The following is a 15,561-nucleotide window of genomic DNA, read 5'->3' as shown; positions in this document are numbered from 1 at the left end:
AGGGAAACAGGCTAATTGTGGTGAGGTTGTAATAAGGCTCAGCAGTTACCCCATAATGTAAAATTTGTGAGCTAAACAGCACCTGGAAGTTGCATCTGTTAAATTGGCTTTGTAAAATGATGTATAGCAAGTACAGCATAGATTTCATGGGCAAAAAAGTGTTTAACTCTTAAGTCAATGTTGAAATTTTCTTCAAACAAGATTGTGTTTTTTCCACCTCGCCCTATCTGCTTGAGAACAAAGGTTTAGCCCTGCCTTGAGACATGTATCCCAGTTCCAGCAGAACTCTTTTGCTGGCTTTTCATATTCCTGACTTTAAAGGCTTCACCAAGGGCACCGACGTAACTATCCATAATCTTTACCTCCCGCCAGGTTGTTGTCACATCCCCAGCATCTGGGAGAGTAAGCCAGGAAAATAAATTAACATCCTAAAAACAAAATATGAAGTTCCCATTCCCCCTTACTTAGCTCTAATTTAAGAGGCTCTGTAACTTACTGAGGGAAAATAAATCCCTTAGTAAAGGTATGAAACGAAAAATTCTGAGTACTATCAATCACTTCCTTTCCAGAACCAGTAAAACTGATTGCAGAAAAGCTTTTCCCCCCTAACCTGGAATACATCTCTAATTAGGGCAGGTGACTCACCTGTTGGAGGCGAAGACAATAACCATCTCCTTTCCCCTGTCTCTTCCTAACAAGTCCTAGGACCCTATCTGAAGACATCTAAGGGCTTGTCTATGTAGTGCATAGTCTGCACTAACAGAGTCTAAATTCTTGTGCGCACTAAGCGGCCAGTGTGGACCGTGCTGGGCGTATTAAAATTCCCTAGCGCACATTAATATAGACCCAGTTCAAACAATATTACATTAATGCACTCTAGGGAACTTTTAGTGTACACCAGGAGGATCCATATAGGCCAGTTAGTACGTAACATAGCTAGCATGCCCCAGAATTTGTGGGAAGATCCCTTTAGAGGTTCAAGTTGCAAGGTTAGTTTGTTTGCAATGCCTATGATCCAAACTGCAGGTTTTAATTGGGGAATTGGGTTTGCACAGACTTACCCACAGGCTAGGCTACTTGCACACCAGGTTGAGCAGAGAGGAGGATGGTACAAATTCTCACTTTACTTAGCATTAGCAAGGCTCATTTCCTTCAGACCACACTTTAAAAAAGTTGTATTGCTGTCATGGCACTCCAAGTCCAAGTTGTGGGATATAACTTAAGTAAACACAGCATTTTATTTATTTAACTTTAAAGGTGAAGTGAAATTCTGTTTAGATTTTGTGACAGGCACAAAATAGACCAGCTTCACCATGCTGACCAGTCAGTGTGCCTCAAGTCTGACCTAGGACTACCTCTACAGGGGGTAATTTCCAGATCCCTTCAGCTTCCGCTGTATCCAGCGATACTGCCAAAAGAAGGGCCAATTCTGGGGTAGCAATACTAGATGCAGACATGTGTCCACCTGCTACATCAGCCGCTGAACAGCCCTCCTTTTATAGAAGTTATTAGCACAACTTTCAGAGACTTCAAATGGAGCAGACTCCCAGGTCCAGTTTTCAGTTACCACTGACCAGGGTTAGATATGAGTTGGTGATCTGTGTGTCCGATGATTTGTCCCAGGAGCCATCCATTTTCTCTTACAAACAAACAAAACCACATCATATTTAGAGCCACTGATGTAGAAAGTTCACATCTAGAAAAGTGTACTGTACCAATAAATTGTTGAATGGTTAACACTGTTAGTTACAGAAGACTTCGTACTATATATTCACCATTGTATGTACATTTAATAACACTGAAGTATTCGAAAATGTTTGTTAGCTGCACAGCTGTCATTAAGTTTGTTAAACAATATTATCATCTAACAATGTGTGACACTTTGGACATGTTGCAAAAATGTAAAGATGCTGTTCTCATAAATATGAGTTTCATATCTGTTAATAATCCTGATCATCTGTCAAAGCTATGCAATGGCCATTAAGTAATCTTATTGTACACTGAAGTGCTTAGGATCAGATTAAGTTATAATGAACTGCCTTCCAGACATTATTTAAAAATTGTTAAGTACAGAATTTATTTTTAAGTTAGAGTAATATACTTTTTAAATATCTAATATGGCATCATTGGGTTCTAATGGTGATAGTTTTTCCGTTCAACTAAAAGTTACTTCCTTTTAAACTGAAATGAAATATACAGCCTGTTCTGTGTCACAGCATATAGTTTCCACAAAATATTTAATTACAGTAAACCTGAAGATTAGTGGCAATAGCCTCTAAAATGCATTGTGGTACTCAATTAAAAAAAAAAAAGTGGGAGGCGGGCGCAGGGAAAACATAATATAAAACCTAATAATATATGGATAAGGTCATTTATCTGTCTTAGATATGTATTGTTAATTTTCGGCCTGGTCCAAAACCGACTGAAGTCAGTGAGTCTTTTAATTGACTTTGGTTAACTTGAGTGTGTGGTCCGTTTTAAATTGGAGGTATTGTGTGGGTTTAGATTTTATGATCAGGCACTTGCACCAAAGCCAGTAAGCACTGGCCAAGTAATAAATATTCTCGGGATCAGTCCCTAAATTCTTTAATCTATTCTGGATATAAATGATCAGCAATGAAAGTAAATGGCCCAGAGGGCTGGGGTATTGTTCTAACACTGAATATTTTCATTTTAAAATATATTTTGATAGTGTTTGGCTGACAAGGGTGTAAAAAGGAGCAGGAAAGAATATTTTCTAAAGAAACATCTAATTTTTATCTAAAATAACTCTTACACAGTGTGTAAAACTTACAATATGCTATATTAGCAACAGTGTAAATGTGAATTATTTTAGCCTATTCCAGTACTCTAGCTAGCATTATGCAGTTAACATGAACTGTTTTCTCTCCTTTCTTTCTCAGTTGGACACATTATATGATTATACTGCGGACTGTAAACTCAGCGACTTGTGAGGAATTTTGTTCAAATTTTAACATTAATCACCAAAGTCTATTTTTGCTTTGATTGGGTTTCTACAAAAGACTCTCAGATGGATCATTTTATTTCTGTTGCTAATTCAGTTGCTGATAGCCCAACAACACGCAGCCATCCTACAAATTAAAAAAATGGTCACTTTTGTCACTGTGCACACAAAAAAGAGTCAAGTAATAAATACCTTGGAGATTACCCTTTCATCCTGCTAGAGGGTGATCCCTCAAGGTCATTTTTTCAATTCTCTTCATGACACTGTTTGCCCCTCACCAGTACTAGAGAGAAATAAACATACAGGTCTGTCTCATCTTACGCAGGGGTTCTGTTCCGCAGTTAGCGCATAAAGCGAAAACCGCGTATAGCTAAAATTCCATTGAGTTCAATGGCGGGCGAAATCGCCCGCTCTACATGTATAGTATTAAAATTGTTATTTTTCTCTCTGTTTTGTTTTGTTTTTGTTTTCGGTGACCGCGTAAAGTTGAAATTGTGCATGTTAAATGCGCGTAAGATGCGACAGACCTGTACTTTTGCTTTCAATATTCTGTGCTTCATAGAAAAGGGAGGGAAATATCAGGGCTACTTGAGTAAATGTTTTTGGGTTTTGGTTTTAAATCAGCATGAAACACTTTTGTGTTCATTCACAAATTTCTTGCTTCATTTTTAAGCGTGCAGGAGGTTTGATTGGGATTCCTTCTTCCTCCAGTTCACAAATGGGGCTGAAGTCTAATAACAATTAGCAAGACAAACATTAGAAATATGTTCTGAACTTTCATGGACCTGAATGTAGGTGCCACAGTAGATGAGATAATTTACTGATGAGACGGCATTTGTTCCAAGCTGACTGATTTTTATGCCTCACTGTACTCTTGCACTGTATCCTGGATAAAATCACAGATTTGTCCAGTCCCATTGATGGGATCTTGTCGAGTTTTGACTATTACATATTGTAATACTAACCAGTTGGATGTTCAGACCATTGCAAACTGCTAGCTCTTTTATTCCCCCAATGATTTTAAAATATTAAAGCCATCAAGGGGGTTGAAGCTGATTTATCAAAAGGAGAAAAAAAATGCACAAATGTGTTTGGAGTATTGAAGTGCCGTTGACATCTAAAGTCCTAACCATGCTGTTTTCCTCCACACTCCAGCAATCAGGACATCCAGCAAACCCATAAAAAACCAAACTAATAGCATGAATATTCAGTGACCTAGAATACTAATTATTGTCATGAATATTAATGTGATCGGACTTGCTTTTTCCCCTTCTCTTTCTCTCTTGCTCTCTTTTTTTCCACTCAGCCGGCTCTAAAGATGGGCCATAATGAGAGCATTTAAGAGAGAGAGCGCTCTCCGCCGTGACAGGGACTGGGGTAATAAGGAGAGCTTGATTAACGTGGTGCACTTGGGGGAGAGATGAGAGGATTCACGTGGTCCTGTTGTGGGGGAGGCAATGAGGCACCGGCGGCTGTGTTGCTGCTCCCTCAGATTAATGAGGCCTAAGAGTGCATTAGGAACAGTGACAAAGGTTTGATCTAATGGGCTCAGTCATTTTTCCTTTGAGTGACAGACGCACAGAAGTAATTGGCTGTGCAGAATGGCAGCTCATTGGCAGTACTTAAGGATACATTATCCCCGTTGTGTGGCCCGCAGAGGCTGTTTATCAAAACTGCTCACACTGCAGACATGCATTCGCTGAGCTGCTGTTACAGTGGTAATAGCTATAAAAAAAAATGTAACATCAAAATCGTAGCTATTGTCTTTTAGAAAGAAAGTTTCTCTGTTTTAGTTTAAAATGGTTTAGAAAATATTTTAATAATGATAATCTACTTTGTACACCAAGCATGAATATTTTTAGGCCCACAATTATGGGTGAGAATTTGGGGAAGTCTATTTTACTGGTACAGGAAGTATGAAGTTAGTTTTTGTCCCATTTCTTAAGTCATATGTTCATTGTGTCCAATTTAGAGGTTATTTGCACAAGTAATGCACAAGTAATGCCTTTTTCCAGTTTAGTTACTATTAAACAACTTCCATAAGTCTTCACAGAGATCCCAAAGCACTTTACAAACTATGGCCCCAAGCCTGCAGATATTTCCACATGTCCTTAACTTTACACATGGGAATTGTACTCTCTTTGAATTTACTGATGTAACATTATTGAATTCAATGTCACTACTCCCATGCGTAGTGTTAAGCACATATATAACCGTTGGCATGATTTGGGCCCAAATACTTAACACGCACAAATAACTTCCCAAAGAATGAAGCATACCCACCTCTGGGATGTTACAGCATACAGTAATAGTGAACAGAATTTGCTCAGAAAATGAATAGCAAAGGGAAACAGTGCAAAGGAAATATAATATGAGCAAACAGGGTTTTGGTCAGGATGATTTAACTAGAAATGTCCATACTTTGCAAAAAACGCCACGGGATCTTGAACAAAATCAGTTGGACGCGTTTGTGGTTTTACTTTGTGTCCGAAAGGTGGCACATGTGAAAACTTAATTTCCCTAATCATATTTGGAGTTGAAAGAAAAGCGTGCCCTCCTATTGAATCATTAATGCCACTTTCTGCAGCACCAGAGTATTTTCTTGGCGTCCTCCCATCCATTCATTAAACTTGACTCTACTTAGCTTGTGTCTACCAGTGAGATCCCAGCCTGAGATTGTAGGGCTTCGGGCCTTTATTACTGTATTGGTGTGATTATTGACTATGAAAGAAAACTGTATCGAAATCGCACAAAATAATTCACTTAAGAAAACGGCATTAGACAAATATACCAAACAAAATTCTTGGAGGATTATTGAAAATGAGTTCTGGGAATTTTGATGGGGGAATTGGGGGTTTATTTAGGCCCCTAGTAAGGTCCAGGAAAAAAACAGAGGTGCCATGTTGTAGGCTGGTAGTGCAGCTGGGTCCAAATGGAATTCATAGCAAGGAGACAGGTAAAGAAAATGTTTGCCTTTCTCCATTAATAATCCCTGCCAATAACCTATCTGGTTCTAGTCCCTGCTCATGGTACCTAACTGACAATGCTCCTTGCAGTAGACAGTCTTTCTCTCTTCCGCTTCCCCCCTCCCCCCCACCTCTTACTGACTCATTCTGAATGGGTTTGGGGAGATGCTGTCCAGTTAGTAAGAAGTAGTGGTGCATCTTGATTTCAGCACTGGGCACAAATTCTGCCCTTGGGCCAGCAGGCAAAGGGAAGAAGCACCTTCTTTGAGAGAGTTATGATGGGATCCTAGGTGACATGTTGTCAGATTCCTGAGGGGCGTTTCCAGTCACTGTAGGAAAGGTCATCACAACATGTAATGTTAGTAGCCACTGAAGAGAGCACAAGACAAATGGGAAGGTGCTGGAAGATTACTTGCCTCCCACAAAAAGTTAGTCTACCAAAGGTGATTTCTGCAGAACTCTGGGAATTGGATTCGTTAGGGCAATGGAAGGCTAAAAGAAGGGGGAGCTTAAAGCACTTCTCACAAAAATGGCGTCTTTCCCCTCTCCTCTTCTACACCATCATCCCCAGAATAACCCCAAATACGAAGATTTTTGGCCACAATTTTAGAACAGCGGGCCAAGTTGTGGTCTAATCTACTTGACAGGGCTGTTTAATGAATTAGAGGGCATTTCAGGAATATGCAGTATCTTGCAACATAAATTCACCCAAGCTGATTTGGTACAATTAACCCTCTGATACCGGGAGTCAGGATTTCCTGACCCTCTGCTCTAATGTATTTTTCATTAGTGTTAACAGCTGGGGAGCTGAGCCCTCTGGCCTTGAGAGGTTTATTTCCTTTTGGAAGAGAAACTCATAGTGATCATGAAGAGCATAGCACAAATAAACCGTGAATATAGTGAAGGTAGAGTAATGTGCTAGAGTTCACCCTATGCCCTATCGTCTTCTGTGCTAATGTAATCTCTCTCTCTCTCTCTCTCTCTCTCCTGGTCTCATCTATACACAGTTTCTTGCACACACAAAAAAAATTTGTATAATGGTAGATTGTCCAACTCTAGCATCATATATTCACCTCTTACTTTGAAAATAGTGCACTGGGTGCACCCTGAATAAAACCTCTTACAACTCGGTTGTTTGCCTTGGGGATGGTGGGAAGTCACAAATGCACATGCTGCAATGAATGCAGGCCGCTTGCATGCATTTCAATGATCTGTATCTCACTTTTTAATGGTACAGTTGTGAATTATATTTTTTTTTTGCCTTTGTAATTAGTGGGTGGAACAGATGGTGAAGGCTTAGTTTGAAGTGACGTGTCCATTAAAATGTGCTGCCCAGTGATGGTTCATGATAACATTTTTTTTGTTAAGATAAAATATATTGGACAAAGACAGGAGTTACAGGAGCACTCACCATTAGTGTTTCAGTAGATACTAAAATTGTGCAAACAAACTACAGACTTCTGCAGAGCAAATGACTGCTTCAGAATAAGAATACCTTTTATTATCCTCACTCGTATCTAATTTTCATAATGTACAATTTTTGTCATCTCTGGTTATAATTGAATAGGTGGTACCAGATAGGCATTGAATGGCATGAAATCATGAGTTTGGATAAATCTTCATTAGTGATATTTTAAAGATATTTCTAAATATTATGCAACTGAATTCTGTAGGGTCTAGCAATTTTGTGACATATTTGTGAAGACTATTTAATCAGGCAGTGTATGCCATGTGAATGGGGGGTCTATTCTCCCCACAATCCAGCTGTTTATTTCCCATTAATGAGTTGTTCACACAGGCACTGATGGGAACAATGCTACCCTATTTTCATCCATCTACATTGGGCCTATCATATGGGCAAGTAAACCTTTTGAACTCTCTTTGCAGTTTGATGCTGTCCACACTGGCTTAATGAGTAAATAAAGCACAAATTTCATTCCTCATGCATCTTCCAGTGCCTCGTATTAAAAATCTCTCACTGTTGAAAGGTGATTTTTTTTTAAGCATTGACTAAAATTGGGAATGTGCCTTGAATTCTAATCGTGATGGTCTTTGAAGAGATTAATTGTTTGTGAAAGTGTAATTGAATGATCTGCAAACTGTATCATAACAGGATATTTTATAATATCAGAAAAGAGTTTTAAATGTTCTAAAGCGGTCTACAGCTAGAAAGCGGAATTCTTCTTTTGATGCTGCTTTGGTAGATGAAAACATTTTTGTTCAATAGGAAACCAGCATCTTTTTTTGCTCATTTGAGACCAGTTCTGGCAACATACTGATATTCATTCAAATATAAATGCCATGTTCACTTTGAAATGCAAATTGTTTAAAGAAAAATAGCATATGGTAGAGGTAAGTACCTTTTCAAATCAGCTCCTACACTTTAGGGTTGTGAGTACAGCTAAAATTATTCTTTGGAAAGAAACTGGAGCCTTTGACACATTGAAGCTTGAACTAATCAAGGCTTCCCAGTAAGCATATACACATATCCATATCAAGGAAATAGTGCTGAGAATACACGGATTAGCATAGTAATTTAACTGCCCCCCTGCTAATCAACTTAAGCAACCAGCTGATGCATATATGATGTATTGGAAGAAGCACTTTTTCAGAACACAGAATGGACTAGGTAGTTGACCATGTATTTCATGTTAATGTTGATATATTGAGAGGGACAGAGAGGGAGACAGATGTAAAAGTGCAGCAAGTCCTTGCTTCTAAGGTTTTTAGATATAAAGGCTTCATAACATATATCTTACCATAATATGCAGAATCTACTTCTCAGTGAACGTTGTTGGCTTCATATTTTGAACTGGTTGGCTTGTTTGCTAAGAGACTGCTATGATTCCTTGCCACTGGCTCTGTATCCTGACATGTAAAATTAAAGAAATATTGCTTCTTGAAGGTGAGAAGAGGAGTTTGCCTCCTGGAGGAGAAAAATGAGTAGGAGTGTTTCCTGAAGCTTTGTGTGGCAGAACAAGTCCATAAGAACAGCAGTTGGCATTAACAAGGCTCCATTTGGATGCGAGTATGATAGCATTGTTGTCAACTTGACACGACTGAATAAAAGAGTCCGGGCATGTTATAATTAACCTGAAGGAGGAGTGAAAAATGAGCAATAGATTGGAAAAATATTTAAGTTCAAATAAATATGGTCATCATTCTAGGATTGGGCCTGTATCTGGTCAGAGTATGTTCGAGAAAACTCTCTATCTCTTATTCAGTTTTTATGTAGATCAGCCTTTTTGATATGTCAATGACCACATGGGGACTTTTATGCGATTTGGTTTATTTAAAAAATTTTAGTGACCTCAAACAAGATTGAAAATTGTACTAATGCCTGTGATGGATTAAGGAGCTATTTGGTTGCAAAATCAAGCACAAAGCTGATAAATTGTATCATTGACCACAAAACAAAGCTGCATTATGGATCACCAAGAAGTTAGCTTCTCAGATCCTACCATATTTGCTCCCAACTATCCAAATTTCCTCATGAATCTGAATTGACAGAATTATTATATGATTCTCCCGAGTAATTCACTTTCTCTGTGGTGAAACTAATTTCACAGGCCAAATCATTGTGTTCCTAAATAAGTTTAAGGAATATATAAAATTTTGAACACTGCAATTTCAGTATAAGAATCAACATGTTATGGATATTCTCTGTAAAGTTTTGCTCTTGTATCCCATCAAGGTTTAGACTGTGACTGGGCCTTTTTGTTCTAAATCTAGCTAAACGGCCAGAAAATGTTGACATTCAAAATATCCCTCTCTCCCCCATTCAGCCACCCAATTCATACTGATGGCAATGTGTTATTCAAGCAAAGTTGTTCAATAATTGTTTTCCATTTTTCCATGATCTTGCAAAAACATTCCATCTTTTCTTTCACATATCAGTTTTCTCCTTCTGTATCTCTGCTATGAAGATTATCGCACAGGAACTCATCAAAAATAACTCTGTCCATTCTACTAGGCAAGGAATGAGAGAGAGTTAAATGTTAAAAATGGGCTTACATAGCATCACTCTTCAGTCCAGCATGTTGGATGCCACTTGTAAGGTCTTTTGAGATGTCTTTCGAGGAGTTTCTCAATAGGAAATCTAATTCTGCTTCTAAAAATAATGCATTTCCAAAGCCATTGTATTCTAAAGGTGCTAAAATAGATGCCATGGTGAACAGGAATGCAGGATCACTCTATTGCGGTGAATATCTGTCACCTTGAATTGGTGGTTTTGCTCAACAAAGCTAATTGGGAAGTTAAGATTAATGTAGAAAGTTGAGAACAAGCCTAGAAAAATGCTGTAAACATTCTAAACAAGGCTTAAAACAAGTAAAATATAAAACATAATACACGTAAAAATCTTTACCTTCCTCAATTGTCCAAACTTAAAATTAAGGGAATGGGGAGAAGGTACCATTTTGTTGTGTGAGGACTTTAATAAGGTGCAAATAGTTAAGGAATTTAGAATTTAGAGTTTAATGCGATACAAAAGTGGTTTCTGAGATCAAGGAAGTGCAGGTAGTATTGTTTTGTTTCCAGATGAAAGAAAAAGTGAAAAGACCTGACTTATTCATCCAGCTGCTTCTAAATTGGTATACCGTGACAGAATTTACCTGATTCCAAAACAAACAAACAAAGATTTCTAGTGACCCTACCACTCAGGTCAGCAGCTATCCCACTCAGTAGTCCTCTCCTAACACAAGCTATAAAGTAGGCATTATTTCATATATAAGAGAGGAGAATTTCTAATGTGCAACATCTAATGTCCCAAGTTCAGCAGCTAGGAGGCATGATAATATCACATGCTTCCACAGGCAGTATGGGCTTTTTAAGCCATGGATATTAAATATCTTTAGTGTAATCTAATATATATAGTAATAAATATCTTTAGTGTAGTCTACTCTTTGAGATGTGTGACCTCATATATCTCCTAGCTTTGGCCTGAAGACAGGACATGGCAATGGGAAGGTCAGAAAACCTTGGAGTGCCATGCTCGGACTGCAAGAGTCAACCACCAGGCCAGCAGAACAAGTCAGCTACTAAGACTGTATGACACCATAGTATGACCAGATGAGCAGCAACATTTGCTCTTGACCGACATCTGATCTGTACGCTTTTTGTGAGTTTGAGACTGTTTTCAGCTGGGCTACTGGCTCACCTGTACTATATACTTTGCTGTGACGAAAAGATCACAAAGGACTATGTTCACTAAGGGCCACAATCCTGCCAACAGTTGTGCATTTTGGTGACTTTGTATCCGAGTAGTCTCTTTGAAGCCAATGGGATTATTTAAATGAATAAAGTTACACATGTGCATGTATGCTTATAGGATCAGGGTCTATCATAGCAGCTTTCTTGGAGGGGGGGAGGGAAAATTCCCAACGAACTCTGGCTATGGGCAGGCTAGTTAAGCACTTTACTGTTTTGGGGTTTTGAAGAGGAAATGAAGTAGTCTCAGGAAGGCAGAAAAGTTTGTCAGAACAAACCCTTCACAACCCAAGACAGGGACACTGGGGAATAGGATGTTCTAGGGTCCCCATCTATCCGCAAGCGTTTACAACTGGGTAGTATCAGAAATATCAGCATTAGCAGATCACCCCATCTACTGGAAAAGTGTGTAGTTGTTCTCTGAATACAAATTACAAGCAATCAATTTCTGCTATTTTGCTTCTCCAAAGAGATTGAGATATGGGTTTGATCTGAAGTGTCATATCAGTTTCTGTGTCCGAAGTCTTTAAATATAAAAACTCTGAAATCAGTTCTGAGGGAGTCCTTAAAGGAAATGTGCATTTTATAGATGCCTACTTATTAAGGCCAGAAAAGGTCATTGTGACCATCTAGTCTGACCTCCTACATAACACAGGCCATACAATTTCACCAAGTTGTTTTTGCATCAAGCCCGTAACTTCTGGTTGAGCTAGAGCATATCTATTAGAATGACTTTCTGTCTTGATTGAAAAGATGTAGTGATGTAGAATCCACCACACCCCTTAGTAAGTTGTTCCAATTGTTTATTATCCTTTCTGTTTGGGGGGAGAGCGGGGAAGCGTCCTCTTATTAATCTGAATTTGTCTAGCTTCAGCTTCTAACTATTGGATTTTGTGTTATGCCTTTGTCAGCTAGATTAAAGAGCCCTCTACTATCATAAATCATGCCATATAGGTACTTATGGACTTCAAGTTAAGTTGCCTCTTAACTTTCTCTTGTATAAATTGAGCTTCTTTAGTATCTCACTATAAAATGAGTTTTCCAGACCTCAGATCATTTTTGTAGCTCTTTTCTGAACCCTTTCCAGTGTGCAACATTCTTTTAAAAGTCTGGGCACAGGATTCCTTAAAGGTCTCACCGATGCTGTACCCAGTGATAACATCTCCATACATCTACTCAGTATTCCCCTGCTTATACATCCAAGGATAGTATTTGCCATTTTAGCCACAACATCATACTGGGAGCTCATTTTCAGCTGGCTATCCACAATGACCCGTACGTCCTTGTCACTCACTGGTTTCCAAAATACAGCCCCTTTTCCAATAAGTGTGACTTACGTCGTAACCTCCTAGATATGACCTTCCATTTAGCTGTATTAGAACATAAGTGAGCCCAACTTACCATGTGATCCAGATCGCTCTATAGAACTGATTTGTCCTTATTATTTACCACTCCATTAATTTGTGTTATCTGCATAGCTTACCAGCAATGTTTTATATGTGATCACTGATAAATTATGTAATAGCACTGGGGCAAGGACACATTTCTGTGAGATCCCATTAGAAACACAAAGCAATACAGCTTAGCCTTTCTACAGCTCCCCCACATTTGCAAAATAATAGCACAATAATGTGATGATGAGCTAAGAGATTCACAAATAGTAATGTCTGGTCTCTCTAGTATATATGTCCCTGTGTGTCTGGTCCGCGTAGGATAGGAGTCTTCTGCAGCTCACAGTCAGAGTTTGGCTCTTTCCCTCAAACTGTAGAGAATCAACTTTCAGCTCTGGAAGTTCCTGATGTGTCAGCCAAAATGGAGCTTGCACAATAGTTGTGTTTATTTTTTTTCTCATTAGCAACTTTCTGACTCAAGTTTTTTTCCCAGACTATAAAACCTGGAGGAAAAGTGTGCTGATGCTATATCAGAGAGAGCATGAGCTGGAGCGCAGAGAGATTCATTTGGAGAAGAACTATTTATTTAATTAGAAAGAATGCAAAAAACTGTGTGCGCTCAATTTAGTATTTTAATGAGACTTCAAGAGGTGGGGTTCTAATCTGAATCTTCACCACATATATGCTGTTTTGTGGGCAAGGTTTCGTTGCTGAACTTTACATGTGTTCCTAATGCCTCTTTAGAAAACACTGGCACAGGACGTTCAGATACTAGCCTTAGTAAAATGCATTAAATTGGTTGTTCAAACAGGCTCAAAAGAAGTGTTCACCTGTTGTAGATTTAACTTGTGACCAGTGTAATAGATGCCAATCAGATTATGGCGGTCACATGGGTAAAAGAATGGCTCGGAAAAAGGGATTAGAGAGGAAGTCCAGTGATAAAGGTACTGGCCCAGGACTCAGGAGAACCAGGTTCAAATACATGCTCTGCCATAGGCTTCCTATGTGGCTTTGAGCAAGATATTTAGTCTCTCTCTGCCTCAGTTCCCCATCTGTAAAATACCTCCTGGTTATGTTGAGGACAAATTCATTAAAGATTGGGGTGCTCAGATGTTACAGTAATGGAGGTTATACAAGTACCATAGACCAATAGTGTTTGGTCTCAGGGAGGCAATCTCACAAACTCTAATAGGAATCATAGAATATCAGGATTGCAAGGGACCTCAGGAGGTCATCTAGCACAAAGTATTTCACAAAGCTCTTCTTTCTTTCAAAACACTGCTGTTGGGAAAAGTCGTCATGATGGAACTGGGAGTCAGGAGATCTGGGTTTTATTTCCCGCTCTGCCACAGTCTTCCTCTATAATCTTTGGTCATTTCCAACTTTTTCCACAGGTTAAATAATAGTAGATAATGATTAACTCCCTCACAAGAGTGTTGAATCTTAATTCACCAATGTTTCTGAACTCATCAATGGTTGTCGAATTGAAAGTGCTATGGAAGTGCAAAGTTTTTGTATGAAAGTATCTTAAAAGTGTGTGTATGTACAGATAGAATAGAGAGAGTCTTCAGTAGCAAAGAATTGCAAGGTGCTTTACAAACTTTACTAACTGAACGTTGTATGTAGGTTTAGATGACTTTGCTTCCAATTCAGCTCTGCTGGAAAGCCATTACCAGTTATTTTGTCTTTGGATGAAAATACTAAATGCTTTAAATCTGTCTCTAAAAATAGTATTCTTAAAGCCATTTAACCCTACTGTAGGATAGCCTTAACAATGGATTCACAATGTCCACTGTGTTTTGGTAAAATCTGCCATGAAGAGATTGCAGCTATTAAAACATTCTTACAAAAATCAAACTAACACTTTAAAAATATTTTAAATTTGTTTAAACAGTAAATTGTAAATCAGTAATGGAGTATGTGATTAAAAACTAAACTGCAGAGTGAAATTTCTTGCTCATGTCAAACACAAGAACAGGAAAGACTGAGACCACTGGAAGTCTATGTTCATGGAAAGAGTTTTCTTTGTTTTGTCACTAAACTTGATTCAACTAGATCACTGTTCAGCTATTTCCTCCATTAAACTTTTTATTGAACTATTATCTGTCACAGTCCTTATGGATCATGAAAGCGCTAAACCCATTTGCCCCCTGGTATTGCCTCCAGGTTGGTGATAGTTAAAAGTCTGTGGAAGATGGGTTTTATAGTTGATTTTATGCTACTAGTACCAGTTTATTTACTGGCACTGTAGATTTTTCAATTTTGGCTTTATTCAGTGGTGGGGATACTCAATTAAAATAATTGAATTAGGATAAGAGGGTTTGAAGTGTCTCTATTTGATGTAGTTATTACACGTTTCGTTGTTAGAGTTATGTTTAGAGGGTCATGTTACATTTTCAGGACTTGCTTTTGTAAGGGTACAATGGATGGTTTGCTTAATGCTTATTAGTTTTTAAGGATTGGGTTTTTTCAGCATGTCTTTTATGCGCTAAGTCAACACTTCCCAAAGCATGCGGCACACGCCCGTGAGGTGGGTAGGAAGGACTAGCTAGGGCAGTGCAGAGGATATATAAACTAAGATGTGTAGGCTTTTAACAACATATATCAGGGATGCACTGGGGGCTTGCAAGTATTTCCATTTTCTAGAAAAGGGTCGGCGGAACTCCGCTTCCAGAAGTTTAGCGAACACTGCATTCAAGTGCTGCTGCTGTTCTCCACATTAATGAAATTAGTGCTGTCTCTGCTCTGTGGTACTGTAAGATTTATTCTCCTTAATGTGAATCAGCATTATCTTGTATAGTAACGGGGGGGTTTTTTTGTTTGTTTCTAGGAAATGTGACTACTAGTACGTCTGTGTCTCAGATGGCAAGTGGGATCAGTCTAGTCTCGTTCAACAGTCGCCCCGATGGTATGCATCAACGTTCCTACTCAGTTTCCAGTGCTGACCAATGGAGTGAGGCAACAGTTATTGCAAACTCTGGCATCAGCAGTGGTAAGAGACAAGTTGGGTTTTTTTTTGCTAGAGTTCTTC

General features: G+C 38.7%; 1 protein-coding gene across 5 annotated transcripts in view; it reads left to right on the top strand.

Annotated features, from left to right (window-relative positions):
• AGAP1 (ArfGAP with GTPase domain, ankyrin repeat and PH domain 1) overlaps nt 1-15,561 on the top strand; it is a 641,433-nt gene that overhangs the window by 456,578 nt on the left and 169,294 nt on the right. For all 5 annotated transcript variants that reach the window (XM_034785592.1, XM_034785589.1, XM_034785590.1 and 2 more), the window contains one exon: nt 15,361-15,522. In XM_034785592.1, the coding sequence (XP_034641483.1) occupies nt 15,361-15,522 (162 nt within the window). The remainder of the gene's footprint in view (nt 1-15,360; nt 15,523-15,561) is intronic.

This window comes from Trachemys scripta, chromosome 11, assembly GCF_013100865.1.
Source record: "Trachemys scripta elegans isolate TJP31775 chromosome 11, CAS_Tse_1.0, whole genome shotgun sequence".
In the NCBI taxonomy this organism is placed as follows: domain Eukaryota; kingdom Metazoa; phylum Chordata; order Testudines; family Emydidae; genus Trachemys; species Trachemys scripta.
The sequence above is the reverse complement of the archived record's forward strand: the minus strand, read 5'-3'. Positions and strand labels throughout refer to the sequence as shown.